This window comes from Lepisma saccharinum, chromosome 3 (assembly GCF_977018435.1).
Source record: "Lepisma saccharinum chromosome 3, izLepSacc3.1, whole genome shotgun sequence".
Lineage (NCBI taxonomy): Eukaryota > Metazoa > Arthropoda > Insecta > Zygentoma > Lepismatidae > Lepisma > Lepisma saccharinum.
The window spans coordinates 83,061,754-83,078,760 of NC_139231.1; the positions used below are offsets into that span (position 1 = coordinate 83,061,754).

The window sequence follows — 17,007 nt, forward strand, 5'->3', positions numbered from 1 at the left end:
ATAGGATCAATTATTTTCGTGATAATCTTTGTTCACAAATTTTAAGATTACATTTAGATCACCTGGTTTATACACATCAGTTTCTTCAATATATTTGATATTGTAAAATGTACTTACAAGTTATTGACTTTCCTGCAGAATCGACAATTTTCTTTAGTAAATATACCTTGCTTTCAAATGTATGTATTTTTCCTACTTTTGCATCGGTTTTCTGTAACTTTTACTAATCATGGCAATGAGGATGAATGGTTTATTTAGTTTTTCTCTTATCTATAGTCGTTTTTTGCCACTTTTGGCTAATTGTGAGAATGAGGAAGAATGATGAATGGTGATTACCAGTGTGGGGAATGGAGGAGCAGGAGGATCCCATACATCCAACTAGGCATCTGTCCTAGTTTTTGTTTTGAGTCCACTTTACGCATAGATAAGCTGATCCCGAACCACTATGTACCTCCGCCGGATATTGAACCTAGAGCCCTTTAATTACAAGGCAACACAATTTCCACTGTGTCTTCAGGGAAGCAATCCCAACATGAAAACTTACGTAAAGCATCACTCTACGTGTTTCTCATTTATACCATTAGAAGCAGCGCCCAGCTATTCCCATGGTTCGAGTAAATATCCCCTCTCCCTCCCCCAACTAACATTCTGTTTAAGTGCTGAGAAGATAAAATTGATGAATATCAAATGTTTATCTTATTCCCATTTTGCACAACACATTGTAGTTAATTTCTGTACACATGATAAATTCCAATTAACTTCTAAAATGTCGTCAGTCACAGAAATATTTTTGATATGACAATGAGAACAACACGCACACGTGTAAGACCGTTTTCGTTAATATTTCACGTGAGCAGCAGGAATATTTAATAAGACAAATGATCGTTATAAAGCATAGTTTACCCTCCAATATGTACTCTTTGTTCAAAATGCTGCCTTCATATCAGTCTATTAAAAAATGAAATATTTATTCTCAAGAAAAATATTTGATATGTGAACATAAATATATAATCCTACCAAATTTTATTTGTGCATAGTTGTAATCATTAATTTGGGTAACACCCAAATTTCAATGTTCATATATCAAATTTGAATTTATACGTTATTCTCAAACACTATAGTAAAAATAAGTAACTGAGGTAACACTGCTAAAAAAAAACAATGACAGGAATCATGATAGTAAATAACAGAATCTATTTTCTAGTAAGTACAACTATCATACTAGGGGTTTCTTTTGAATATCCATATGCTTGTTTTAAGTTTTATATGCTGAAGTAGCACAAAAAGTAATGGACAGGAGAAGCGTAGCTGTAGCGAAGCTACTTTTAAAATGTAGCGTTCTCATCACTGCATGTCAAGAATGTCAACAACAGCTTTCTCTGAATGGTGACAGTGAGTTGTGAAATTCAATAAGCAAGTAAAGTAAAGGTCCCGTGGAATTATTATATATTTGTGTAAGAAGTGAATTCAACTGTGTGCTAGGAATTTAAATATACAGAAAACTTGTTTCTGGACTGTCCCTTGTTTATTTATTTTATTACAATAAATAAGTTTGCAGCAAGCATAAGGTACATACTATTACCACATTTAGCCAAGTCTGTGTTAGAACTTGATTTAAATGTGCATGAAACTTTGCTTGCCTGCGGAGAAGAAGAATGTCATTATATCTTATAGAATATGTGTTCTATGTTTTTCAGAGGGCTGATGAACAGCAGTCTCAAGTCCAAAACCAGAAGAGATCTGCAAGTGAAAGTGGACGTTATCTTGCCGGGGGGAAAAACCCTGCTGATGTGAATGATGGGTACATTCAGGAACTGGCCAATTTTGCTTTGTTCGAGTTGGATAAGAAAATCAATTCACTTTTTCGGCTAGGTTTGGTACAGGTCTACAAAGCAACAAAGCAGGTAAGCTATTGTGTAGTAACTAGATTGTTATTTTGAGTTTGTCAGTGACCCTTCTGTGCATTTTACTCACTTCACAATATCCTCCCTCTTCTGGTATTATAGCACCACCCTTTCCAAGAAATGTTTCATGCCTTAATTGTAATTCAGACTTCTTAGGAGTAACATTTAAGTCATCCACTGTCCATGCATTGGTGCTCTGTTAAGATTGCTACGTTTAATTTTTTCTTGTGGTTACTTTTTGTTCATATTCATGCATAAAATTTACTCATATTTAGTGTATTTAGGAGTAAGACTGACTCACTTAGTAAAAATATAGTCTTAGTGCTGCTAATGCAGTGGGATTTGTTGCCTGTGAACCTCCTCTTCTCCGTGAAAGAAAAGAAACTCTTGTCATGCTCTTGATAAGATTGGAAGGATCAGGAAATAGCTGCAATATGGATGCAATCTCAGATCAAGTCTTCATACCTTTTAGCCAATTTTATTATCCGAGTCTTAGATTTTTTAATCCTAAGGAAAGTCTGGATATACAAAGGAAGGTATATGTTATGACTATCTTAATATCAACTTTTTAATTAGGTTTTAATATTAGATTAGTTATGTAAATTCCTTTGCAAAATCAAAAAAATCCTTAACATAATCAAAGCCAATAGTTCTTGTTCTGTGTTAAAACCAGAAAAAATAAACTTTGAAATTTCCATCATAAACTTTTACCCCTTTGTCGATTCTATGAGGTTCCATTTATTTTCTATTCATCAAGCTGAGATGAAATTTTGTATTGAAATTGCAGTGTATGAATATCTACCTCCATCACTAATAGATACATTCAGAAACCTTGTTCATTGTAACAATGGATCAATAAGGAATATTTTAAGAGTACTGTGAACAGGGTTCCCACACACCTGGAAAACCTGGAAATCTCAGGGAATTTGAAAAAAATACAAATCTCAGGGAAATCTCAGGGAAAATCTTGTAATTGATTAATGGTTCCCAATGAAGCAAAACTGAGGGATTATAATATGCTCCTGTCTGTGGATAATTTAGGCTGTTGTAGCATTTCTCTTTCAGCAAGGAACTCGTATCTATTTGTTTGTCTGTTTCTTGTTTTTAAATGTGATTCCAGGGCTGGTGACCAAATGTATACCCTCATAAATTTTGCACTTTATAAAATTTAATTAGCTGATTTCGATCTTTTACATGACGTAAAGTATATTTCAAGATGTGGAAAATGCATAATAAAGATAACCTGATGTCCAAAGTTAACCAGTGTTGATCTGATTTCCCTTATTAGGGAGTAGTTTTAAGTTTTTTCTTCCTTCTTTTTTTACAAAATAGTATAAAAATGGAGTGTCCTGTTTAGGGAAATATTTATTTTCTGCCATCTTTTGTGTACAATATTGTTGATTGTGTATTTACTGCATTTAGAACAGAATTTTAAATATTTACTTACTAGTGCCATATATGAATTATGTACTGTTCATAAATACTTGTTCATATTTTAAGTTTTTGATCATGTTCAACTATTGTTATAGTCATGACATGACATGTGAATTTTTACATGCCTCAAAAGCTCACATATGTGTAAAATGGAATTACTTGTAGGACCAGCAGATCTACATTAATATCATGTAGTGAAATAGTTTTCTCAACAGATATGCCAGAAATTTAATATCATGAGGTGAAGGCCAGTCGAATGGTGTATACTTAACCCCCCATCACATTTGCACTTGCAACTGTCACTAACTTACCATTACGTACTAGCATTCCTCACTTCTTCATCTTAGATTAGGATTTTTTGGAGCACTGTTAAGTTGGTTTTGATTTTATCACATGGCAATGCATATGTGGAAAGTGGGTTTTCTGTAAATAAGCAGGTTTTAATAGAAAACTTGAAAGAAGAGTCTGTTGTGGCTATTCGGCAAGTTTATGATGCAGTGAAAGTGGTAGGAGGAGTGTCAAATGGAGAAGTAAGCAAAGATATGATCCAGAGTGTTAAAGGTGCACGTATTAGATACGAAGAAGCATTGCAGAAGATGAGAAAGAAATGTGATCACAAAGACGACAAAAGGAAATAAATTAAATGTAAAGCAAGTGAGATCCGTCCTTTACAAGCCAAACAACAAAAGATGCAAGAAGAAGAAAAGGCTATTTCAGAACAATTAAAAAAAGGTGAAGCTTCTGAGAAGTAAAGTTTCTTAATTTGCTGTATCAGACCTTAAGTACATTTCTTGTTTTATATTTCAGTGTCAGTAACTTATTATTCCTTTTTAAATCGGTACTAATAATTGTCACTTCATTTTTATGTTTTAAAAATTCCAATAATTTGTTTGTCTTAATTATTATTGTACGCATTACAGATTAATTGATATTGTATCCATTTATAAACATGTATGAAAAGTGTGAAAATATTTCAATGTTCTATATCAGATATGTTAGAAATTGTTTGAGAGTTGTTTAAAGTTCTAGAAAACTGGTCATCTTTGTTCTTAATTACATGCAAAGAAGTGTAATTGTATTTTATTATTGAACTAGTTTTGTTATTTGCATCAGAAGCAACAGTAATAAAGAAGGTGAGGATTGTATGGCTATGAGGGGAAATGAAGGAGGCCATTGTAAAATTATAGTAGTCATTTACTGTGCATTCAATACTCTGGAAAAAATATGAGGATTCTAGAAAACTCAGGGAAAATGGATTTGGAGTTTGCGTGGGAACCCTGTGTGAATTGCTTTGTGAATAGTAGAGTAATTGTTTTTAGCTAACATTAGCTAGCAGGTTATATTTCATAACTTTTTAAGCCATTTTTTATTTCAGGTTGTTTCTGGCCTATCTGTTGAACTGGAATTAGAAGTTGGCTACAGCAAATGCAGGAAAAATGGTGATCATAAGGATCAATCATGTGCTGTTGATGAAAATAGTGTAAGTTTTCTTTATTTGCAATATTTATTGGTAGCAAATATTTAGATTTGTAGATTTTTTTTTTTTTTTGCTGACTGCACTTTTGATCACGCTGTCTATGAATTGTTAACTAGCTTTTTCATCAGAAGTAGTTGTTAAATTACTATTTTTTGGTTTAAGAGACCATTACTTACTTTTCAGTCATCTGATGATTTGAGTCTTGATCTGGGCATGGATGTTCTTTATCATTTATTGAATTGAATCATCACTCATCCTTATCATTACAATTAGCCGAACAAGGTAGAAAAAACAATGCTAAATAACAATAAAACAAAATACAATGCAGACTTTTCATAATGGTTTGACTAAATTATATTTTTGACTACAAAATAAACAACTTACACATGGAAGAGTTTCTCATGCTTTTATACAGCAGGAAACAAATATCACACAGCCTTTGTTTTTGATGTTTCAGAGAGTGGTGGTTCATGAATTATTCACATACTTAGCAACAAGTATGAAGACCTATACGTAAATGTTTAGTGTAAGACATTAGTACAAAGTAATTTTTTATTATAACAATTGTTTCATTTTTCAGCTTAATTTCTTGGAAAACTTGCCTTGACAAGCAGGAATTGTTCATTATTCCTAGTTTTGATTTAATGTTATTTTGTCTTAAAGGAGCACATGATATGCCACGTTAAGATCTGGGATCAGCCTTGGTTGAAAAAACGTCAAGTCACAGATGATTCCTGCTCACCAGTAAAATCACTTTCCAAGACGAACAAGGTAAAACGTTTGGGTGAATGGTAGCTTTGGGTGAATGGTAGCTAATCTCCTTCAGAAGTTTCATATTGCATGGTAATGTGGACAGGAAATATTGTGGCAAAACATTTTTTGAATATTTAAACATTGTTGTTAACTTTTTATGTCTTATGAAAAGCTGAAAGATCAAACAAGTTAGTCGACCCTTAAAAGTGTCACACTTGTATGGGGAACATTTAAAACCAATGATAAGTAGATAAGATGGAATATTGAAAACATCGTCCATATACAGCTAACCAATTACTTATTAATCTGTCCCATCAGTACAATTAAGAATAAAATGGGAAAAAGTTCACCAGATACTCTTTTTAAATAAAATAAAACTGATGTGGATAGGTTTTTATCTTAGTAATTCAGCATGCAAATTACAGAAAGTATTCAATGCTTTTTGCACAGCTGTCCTATGTGCCTATTTGTAGCAAACACCGTTATGCACATCCTTTTACATCCACAAGCACACAATTTCTTCACAACACTACTATGCCAGTGATCCATGAGTGGTCAAGGACACGCATCACAAATCAAGTGGTTCCCTGTATAACCACATTCCACGTGTGCTCTAAAATATGTGCTGTTTCCAGGGGAAATACAAGAAAATTGTGCAAATATATAATAATTCAGTTTGTCTTTTGTGAAAAATTACTTTATTTGACTGTTGATTTTGGTGACTCAGTGTCACCGTTCATAGAAGTTTGTTGATTGACATTCAATATATTTTGTGACACATGCCCAAAATGTCAATAACAGCCTTCTGGATGCAAATTTTTCTTGTATGTATGTATTGCTAGCATTGTAGAATTATTACTCTTGTAGGTTTTAGTTTGGTCGTTGATCAAAGTCTGAAGATAGCCTATGTTCTCCTGAAACATTACATCAAAAAACGTGTTTAAATGCACATAACAACTGTAAAACTGCAAGAGGAATAACAACCTTCTGTAAAAGGTGACACCTGAATCAGCAGGTGAATACATTTATTTTTCATCCAAGACACACAAAATTATTATATGAGCAGCTCTGGAGTAAAATTTAATAACCTACGCTCCATTCAAAATTGAGTTAACATTAGATGCAGTTGCTGTAAAGTCTCTGGTTGCTGTAAGTAGTAGCATTACGATATTACTAACATACAGGTTTTAAAAATAAAATGATACAATAGCTTAAAATAGCTATTTTATAGTGTATTTTATACCATGATAAACCAATTCACACCTTTTTTACCCATATTTTGGAATCTTGAATCCCAATTGGGAGATGTTCTTGAGTCGGATCACATCAATTACCGTATTTACTCATGTATAATGCGCACTTTTTTCCAAAACTTTTGCCTCCAAAACTGTGGTGCGTATTATGCACAGAATACTTCAGACAGCAAACATGAAACCGTACCGGATCATTCCATGATTTTGGGACACTTGCATTGATTTTTCATGTTTATGGAACCCAGTCATGTTATATATCATTGTAAAGCTTGAATCCTGCAGTTTCTGAATATGGAAACAGTATTCCATACAAGATAACGACACTAATTTGAAATGCGGTTGAAATAAGTTCATCAAAAATGAAGAAACGTTTTGATTTTTATGGTACTTTGGATAAAAGAAAACATAAGGAAAAAGTTAATAAAAAATGAAATGTATTACTGGCCAAATAATATGAGATACGTGGAATGCGTAAATTCCTTAATGGAAGAAATCTTGTGGTGCTGCTAACTGCTATTTGGAAGGTCCTGAATGTGCCTCGTATAACTTGAAGTTAAAGTTGATTTCCCATAAGGAATACATGGGATTCTGTAAATACTTGTTAATCATATTTTTCAAACATCGTGTCTAGCTTACTAATCAACTTGAAAAACAGTTTCCACTTGCAACATGGAGAGAAATTCATACTGTCTTGCATACTAAACCCTTTTTGAAATAGAATTCCCAATCTGACGATATTGAAATAAATGCAAAACTAGTGCCTAATTGTCCCTCCTCGCCTTAATGTTTTTTTTAATGCGTTGATATGTTTTAAAAATGGGGAAATGTTTAAAAATTTCTAATAAATAAATCAGATATGTGGTGTGGAATGCCTGATATTTGATTTCAAATGTTGTCCTGTTTTCTATTCACACAGTGCTTAATTTTCTTAACTGTGTAAATTTTCCCTTACCACAAAAGTTGAGGGGGGGGGGGAAGAATCAAACTGGGGAATTTCCTACCAATGCATTATATTCAATCGATGGCAACCGAGAATTTTGTATGACCCAGACATGTCAAGTATATTTGTCATGTGTTATGATGGTAATCGAGAATCCCACATGCTCAAACGCTATGGTACAAATAATAGAAGGGAGATTTGTCACAGCGATAGGTTTGCTTGCAGAATTATCTATCATTTGTTTCTCTGTTCTGACATGTGTTCGAGTTGGAAAAATAGAGCAAGTACAGAGGTGAAGGGTGGGATATTGTTTGGGGTTTATTCCATGCTATTTCATCAGAGACAGGTCAAAATTGGCCCGTTGCTAACGATGCCAACTGTGTTTTGTATTCAATGTCAAGGGATTGCAACATGTGTTACAATACTGCATAGGCATAATATTGGCTTACTGGAGAATATCTATGCAAGCTGGTTTTATTACAAGCTTGACACATACTTTTTATCTCTCGGAAGTGGATGAGAGATTTTTTGTTCCTGCTGCCCCAGCTGCTTTCAACTAACTTTTCTAGATTCAGCTTTGGTGATTTCAAACTACAAGAGATGTGGTGATAGTGGAGTTCTGTTTATGTTCAGCAAGTTGCATATCAAAAAGGATATTTTCTGTGGTATGTTATTTACCAGTGATGTTTATGAATTGTGTGTGATAAAAATAGCAATAGGATGCCAATGGACATCTTTGGATTTAAGAAGCATAATATTCTTCAGCCGATGGAAACTTCAGTGAACGTGGATGTGATTAGAGAAATTCATCATAAATTACATGGGTTGATTATTGTGCATTTGAACAGCATCTAACAGAAAGTTGATGACGATACAGGTAAGAAATTATATATGTATATTTAATAACAATGAGAATTACTACAAATTTCCTGTTGAGAAAAGCTGCAGATTAGTGTCTCACCTTCAAATGCAGCGATTGTCCATGTAGGCCAAATTTTGTACAGAATCAACGTGGAAGCAGGTGAATTCTTGTTTGCTGAAATGATTAGTGAATATAACAAGCTACTTTCTCTTTTCATCGAATTGCGAATTGTTTATTCTCTTGTGAGTCTCATGTAAGTACGTAGAAATACCCAGCTATTATAATGCCTAATGATATCTTCGGAAATACACAGTGTCAAGAGATGCCACACAACAGTAGCAAACTTGTCAGATTGGACGAACGTGTGAGGAAACTTTGCATAGATTTGCAGAATACATTAAATTTGAGTATACAGACTGAGATTACCAACCTTCAAACCCAATTAATTGACCCCATATTGAAAATTGATGCTGAACTCAAATCTTTATTACAGAATTATGTTAATTTAGCTTCTATAGAAAGTGTGCAAGATATTCAATCAAGTGTAGGCTCGCTACAGAGCGAATTACTGAAACTACAGCAACTTCAAACTAAAGATATTGAACAATTGAAACTTGAATTTCAAGAGCAAACTTCTAACATACAGATTAACTTGACAGAACACCAAAATTTAGTACAAAATATTAAAAATTGTTTTAATGTCGAACAGATGAATAATGTTATCACTAATTTACGCAAGAACCTTGAATCTTACCACAAAAGTTCTCTGATATTAGAAATAAAGAAAAACTTCAAACGGAAGAAGTTCACAGTACTCTTGCAGAAATTAGAAATAAATTACAAATTTTAGAAGATACCATTACCAACTTACCCTTCTCTGAAGAATTAAAAGTAATCAGTTAGTGTGTGGCAAATATAAAACTGCAATTGGAGACGTAAGAGGATTTCGGACGTGTCCAAGCAAGAATTGCAAATATTCAATCAGCTTTGGAGTCGATGAATGATGAAATTAAAAATATTCATGCTTTGATCGAAACCTTCCAAGATTACTGGTCTCTGTTGACCAGTATTCAAGAAACATTAGGTACTATTCAGCAAAAGATTGTTTATTTAGAAACTTTAAATGTGGAAACAAATCTCACACATTTTCATCATGTTTTAGATATTATACAGCGTGACCTTGAGACTTTGCAAATATCTGTCCCATCCCAAGATGATTTAGCATAATTGAAAGCAGCTGTGTTGGCATTATCTGAGGCTAGCGATGTAGAAAGTATCAAATCTTCCTTGACCACACTTGAGAGCACATTAGCTAGTTACCTTCCAAGAACTACATACTATCAAAACGAATATTGCACACATACTGAAGCAACTAGAATCAGAAGCGACAAACACAGAAGCAATTCAAAATGAAATTGCTACGCTTTGAAGCATGGTGTCTACTTTTACTATGATTCAAAATGTGACCAAACTCCATGCCCGGTTTACGGAATTGAAAACCCTAGTGAATGATCTCACTGAGAAAAGTTCTAAACTGAATATTGTGGAGAGTCTTCAGCTAATTATTGCCAGTGTCAGAGAACAGGTTGGTATTCTCGAATCCAATGCTGCCTCACATGAATCAGTGCTGGCTGCTTTCAGTGCTAAATTACAAGAACTCAACGAGAAGTATAAGCAATTGAATGTGGAATAAAATATCAAGCCATCTTTTTTCAAATATATCTGACCATGTTGTTGAATGGCTGCATTCCATCGAAAAGAAACTTTGACAAATTCATAGTAATCTTGTCAGTATCGATACCAAATTTGCCAAATTGTTTTCTTTGCAAGCAATTGAAATTAATAACATACCAAACCAGCAAAGAAGCTCCACACGTATTAAGGGGGCCAAATTATATATGCACCACGTTTAGACCCTTTACAGATTGAATAAACAACGTAAAATTGTATTAAGTTAGTTTAACATTACTTACGTGAGTGAGTATGAAGCTTTTTTGTAACGACGTTTCAGGGTCCAACTGCCCCCTTCATCAGGTTCGTAAATATTTTCCTAAGCACTGAACATAGTGCCACATTAACTTTTTTTTTTTAAAAAAATGCCTGACATCGTTTCAGAAAATCTTCATACTCACTTACGTAAGTAATGTTAAACTTAACTTAAAACAATTTAACGTTGTTTATTCTATTTGATAGTGAGTAATACACACCAAGCTACAATATGTTATCACAGATTCCTACTTGATGGTACTATTCAATTTCATGTATTTTCCTATTGGGCTCATGGGATACAACCCACTGTCCTTACTGAGTTTGATTAGTACACGTGGTGTGATAAAATCCCAGAATATACTGTTGGCATTTTGGGATGAGACATTCTGTGTATCAAATAGCCGACGATGAAGAATTGTCTGTTTTTGATGTACAGGAAGGAGATATCGTATGTTCGTACATAATAGCAACGATGTCCTTCCTTCTAAGCATCCATTTACACTAGTTATTCTGTTCAAATGTAATCTATCACTTAATGTCTCGGCAAGGTATCGTCAATGAACTTCACAGACCAGCTTGTTGACACTACAAACGTATTTCAGTTGTAACAAAAGGTATCGACGATCTCTGGCAAAGTGATCTTGTGGAATTGAATAGTGTAAACCTAAAAGATTTGTATAAAATAAATAAAGGGTTTAAGTATATGCTTACTGTAATTTATAGTTTTAGTAAATATGCTTGGGTCGTTCCTTTGAAAACAAAATATGCTGTCCATATTGTAGATGCTTTCAAACATATTCAGTCAAGGCAGGATACCGCATTATCTGCAGACAGATAGAGGAAAATATTTTTTCAATTTTATGTTCAGTAAACTAATGGAACAACATGGTATCAAGCATTATTCTACGTACAGTGACTTGAAAGCCAGCATGATCAAGCTCTTCAATAGAATATTAAAAAACCACATGTGGATGCAATTCACATTGCAAGGCAATTAGCAATGGGTGAATATTTTATCTGATCTTGTCCATCATTACAATAACACAAAATACAGTACCATAAACATAAAACCCTCCCAAGTAAATAAAAGCAATGAAAAGCATTTCATTTCTAGTGTCTACTGTTCCAAATATCAATCTACATCCAAGAAACCAAAATATAAAATAGGTGATCACATAAGAATCGATAAATTTAAACATACATTTGACAAAGGATTCACTAAAAATTGGAGTACAGAAATTTTCACCGTTGCTGAAATTTTACCAGACATACGTACATGGTAAAAGATAAACAGGGGGAGATTTTGAAAGGACCTTTCTATGAAGAAGAGCTGAATAAAACAAAATACCCAGATACGTATCTTATTGAAAAAGTAATACGTAAAAATAAAGGTAAGTTACTTGTCAAATGGCTTGGCCTCCCCAAAACCGAATGGATCGAGCCAAGCAACGTGATTGTGTAGTGTGGCATGTGATGTGGTGAAACGACTTCTGGATCAAGAACAAAATAGGAATTGTAATGGTGAATTGTTTCCAGAGCATCTTTGCTGTCTCATCGTAGGTCCCTCTGTCTGTGGTAAAACTACCTTACTCCTAGATAATTTCATACTTGCACCAGGGTGGTTGGATTGGAATAATATATATTTGTACATATTCTCCAAAAGTCTAGAGCAACCTAAATACAAACAATTGATGGAATTGTACGATAATCTAAACATAGCTGTATTCTCACCTCAAATTAAACCTCTCTCTCAATGTCACGAAAATTCTGTTGTGGTGTTTGATGATGTGATGCTTGAAAATCAAAATGAAATTCGAAATTATTTCACACAGGGCCATCACAAAAATATGAACTCTTTTTATCTTGCGCAAACTTTTTCCAAAATTCCTAAACTACTACTTCGCGGCAATGCTAATTTCATATGCTTATTTTGGCAGGACCACACAAATTTAAAACATGTACGTGATGATTATGTGGGAGGTGACATGGGATATCAAGAATTTCAAAATTTGTGTGCACGTTGCTGGGAAAATGATTTTGGATTTGCTACCATCAACATGACAAGAAAACCTAACAATGGGAAATATAGAAAATACCAAATAAGATAATATAATAAAATAATAAGAAAATGACGAAACAAAAAATTGATAACTTAAAATTATACGAATATTTAACCAAACATTTTCGAGGTTCGAAAAATAAAAATCGCTGCTTCTACGAACAACACAAGAGTGAAGAGCAACCTATTATCGATGCTCTTGGTAATCTTGGAAAATAAATTAAAACTGTCACCGAACAAAATAAAGATTTGATCACAGAACTAATACCTGTTGCTGCTAGTAACATTCTACATTATCCACACACTAGCATTCACACTCCATCTCCTCCCATACCACCACCATGACAAACCATCTTTGGACTCGTTTGAATAGCAACAAAATATTTAAGTAGCAGAAAAGATGATAAGCATGAAGTATTTGGTTTGTATTCAGACACTGAACGTGATGGAAGCATCATTTGGAAAATTGGTAATTTCAGGGTTAGCTTCTTGGGTGGTGGTGATATAGTTTACAAAACATTATTTAGAAGAAAAAAATAGTTGGGTGCAGTATCCTGGCACCATAGAATTGTGGGAACTTATTACACGTAAGCATCCAGAAGGTGACACCAATGAAGATTATGAAAGATATAAAGAAATTTTAAAAACATCGAATGCATTGTATCAAAATTATGATCCCACACAGAATAGAGTGAAGTCTAGCAGTGGTGAAAAATATAGAAATCTTATCAAACCTTTTTGGAATGAATGAAAAGTGGGAAGAAGCATTAAACAGTATACCATTTTACCAGAACAGTATGTTTGGGTAGATCATGTAAGCTTATAGATCGTTTGTTTGTCATAGCCGGAGAAGAAAATGCAGGTAACAAAAATTATTACAATGACGAAATGTCTATCATGGATATGATCAGCACAAAGCTCACTTAATTTTATTGAGAACGATATGAAAGGTATCGGATATTTGATTAAAATTATCAACACCCCCCCCCCCTCCCCGGATTCTGGAATGTGGCTGAAGGTAAAGGTCTTGTCAATGATATTATTAATAAATTGCCATTGGAATTACATATCCCAGGATATCAATAATGTGGTCCTGGCACCAAACTCCATAAAATATTAGCTAGAGGAGATCAAGGTGTGAATCCACTGAATACAGCATGATATCGCTTATAATAAAAACACAGATCTTGATGCTAGACACAAAGCAGATAAAATATTAGAAAATGCAGCTTTCAGGCATCTTATTAGTAGAAATGCATCATTAGGTGAATGTGTATCAGCTCTGGGAACCACCATTGCAATGAATACAAAAAGAAAATTAGGATGGGTCTTATAATAAATACCCTTAAAAGTATGAAACCGAAAGGTATAGTCTATCAAATGCCTTATTAAAATCTGAAATATTTAAATTCTTTGAATTCTGTTCTAACAAAAAAAGCAGCGAGAGAAGACCAACAATGTCTACACAAAGGACATGGAATGAAGTTATTGTTAAGCACATCCCAATTAAAAAACTTGCAGAAAATAAGAAAAACATCACATAGTGGTGGATTTATTTTTAGTATCCCGGCTATATTAGCAGCTTTGGCTGCTGTGGAAAGTTTAGCATGAGGTAGCGCTGCAATTGCCAAAACAGTCATCGATGCAAAGAAAAATAAAGCTGAATTGGCAGAACAAAAACATCTTAATTTGGCCATGGAGAAAAAAATAGGTCATGACATGAAATTCAAAGCATTGAAAAATGAAAACCAAGACATTGAAACTTTAGTTCAAATATTTAATATTCAATATTTTAGAGGTGTCTTCATGTCTGATTCTCTACCTAGAAATGGTCCCTTGTCGCAAGAATGTGGTGTGCTGAGTTTGGATGTGTCTAAAATATCAGTACACACTGGGTCTGCTAGTACAAGCAAAACAATATTTCCTTCAGTATTTTTTATTCTTTTGGTGGGAGGCCACCGTTAGAATTAGTCAACTACTGTATTTATCCCATTCTAGCATTTATTACAATAACGAACGCATCCAAGGTTTTGATCAAGTTACCTGCAGTCACATCTGCATTTTGATGCTTGCATTGTTATCTAAAATACACCACATCACATTACAAGATTTTCAAAAAGCACTGTGGTACGTAAAATATGGGAGTCTTTCATGTCTCCAGCGAGACTTCGGTCTTCAAATTGCAACTACACAATGATATTATTTATCCGAAATCTATCACTTTGAGAGCTTTCTACAGCATGTACCTCATTCCGAATGTAACTTTGTACAATAATACCATCAATGTGGGCAACGAAAAAATTATCATTTCTCCTAGGCAGTATAATTTATCCACTTTGCAAGCTGAACTTCCAAATAACATGTTGCTTTCTCAAAATTCAGTAACGCATAGAGTAGAGATTGTATGTACAAATGAAATGGTGGATCTATCTAGGATGGGTGAGCTTCTAGGATTTCCGAACCATACCAAATTACAAGCAGGGATCAGGCACATCAGCACTTTCATCCCAAAATTTCTAGCTACTGAAACATTAAATATTCACTACAATGTAGTGAGAGGTATGATCGTAAAAGCAGAAGAAAATGCAATTGGCAGTCACAAGGAAACTAGCATCATTGTTACATTTAAACCGAGTTCCGAGTTCATGGAACCAATCATCTATTGTCCTGCTCCACCAGTTTATTTTCCTGTTTCGCAGGATAAAATTAATCACATAGAGATAACAGTCACAAACGAGAAAAATGAAGTTGTTGATTTTGCTGGTGCCACTACCACAGCTGTGATAGAAATCAATATATAAAAATAACCATGGAACATGTTGAAAGTTCCGAGTTGCAGTCCTTCCCTCCGAATCGGAGGACGTTTGCTAACCTTAATGAACCGTACAAAGAAATTGATGTTCATATTGGAGATGGGTTCATTCATCCACACAGAGCAGATCTTTACATAAAATTTGATGTAGTGAAAATATAAAATTGTGAAGAATACTCCCAATGTAAATTTGAAACTCATCGACAATTTTGTACTTTTCTCTTCTCTCAAATTGAAGTTAGGAGGCATGGTACGTACGGTCATCGACCATATTGACTATCCTGGCATTACTTCGACTATGGGGGGACATTGAAATTATCCAAAGCAAACAGTACTTACTATGAAGCAAGTGGATTCGAAGCCAGGACGAGAATCAAGACAAAAAGCTACACAGTGCTGTTCCCCATGCAACTGTTATTGGCTTTTTCTCCGATTACAAGGAAATCGTGATTACAAGGAAAGGTGGCTTCCGCATTACGTTTCGCAGAGCACCCAACGATAACAATGTTCTCATAAGATACAAAACATTGAATGCAGATGGAACAGCCAACAATTATGTTACCTGAAGCAGCAAAATGTGTGATGAAATCCATGGAATCATGCATGCCTGTGGTAGAATGTGAACCAAACTATGCCCTCAAATACAAAGCTAACATCTTGAAAAATCCTCAAATTCCTTTGCAGTTTTACACTTACACTTACCAATGCATACAGAAACCAGAAATAGTTGGATTTCGATGTAACTAATCAATTTTCTAGTGTACAGTATGACATGCCCGAGTTTGTAGCTGTGCTGTTTGAAACAGGAAGAGAAGATGATCAGGAAAAAGACACAGTCAATTTGATAATTGCAAAATTAAAAATATTTATCTTAAGAATGGGCGTAATGAGGTTTTCCCGCGAGAGAATTATAATTTGAACATAGCAAATCAAGATTATTTAAAATTATACACTGCATACAAGCGAGAGACAGAGGGGAACTGGGGAACATTAATATGTACTACTACAATCCATATGAGTTTATGTTACGCAGACCGATATTCTTAATTAATACATCGAAAAGAAAGTAGGTGGTTGTGAATGATTGAACAAATATTAAACTTATATGTGAATTTCACAATGTGTTACCTGAAAACACAATATGTAGCGTGATTTTAATTGTGGAGAAATCATGTGTGTACGATGTAAAAAATGAACGTATTATAGAACAATTTTAAATTATTTAATTCAATCCTTGCATTGATAACTTGAATTACAATGCCCATATTCTAATGTGTGAATATTGCAATCTAGTATTCGAAATTTATTATTGTTCCTGTCCAGTGCCAATTTATTCATCACTGTGGTGTGCAAGTGATGGTGCTCGCTGGTCATGCGATATTTTGTCATCATTTTCGATTTGTCTTGGAAAAGGCACCATTTGAAATCTTCTATTGTACGTTTGGCATTACATGTATGATTCACACCCCTTGGCTTTTTTAGTTTCTATTTTATTAAGCATTTTAATACAATACATTTTAGCCT

General features: G+C 34.0%; 1 protein-coding gene across 4 annotated transcripts in view; it reads left to right on the plus strand.

Annotated features, from left to right (window-relative positions):
* LOC145985194 (uncharacterized) overlaps positions 1–17,007 on the plus strand; it is an 84,129-nt gene that overhangs the window by 40,539 nt on the left and 26,583 nt on the right. For all 4 annotated transcript variants that reach the window (XM_083118918.1, XM_083118919.1, XM_083118920.1 and 1 more), the window contains exons 12-14: positions 1,698–1,904; positions 4,714–4,818; positions 5,479–5,586. In XM_083118918.1, the coding sequence (XP_082975044.1) occupies positions 1,698–1,904; positions 4,714–4,818; positions 5,479–5,586 (420 nt within the window). The remainder of the gene's footprint in view (positions 1–1,697; positions 1,905–4,713; positions 4,819–5,478; positions 5,587–17,007) is intronic.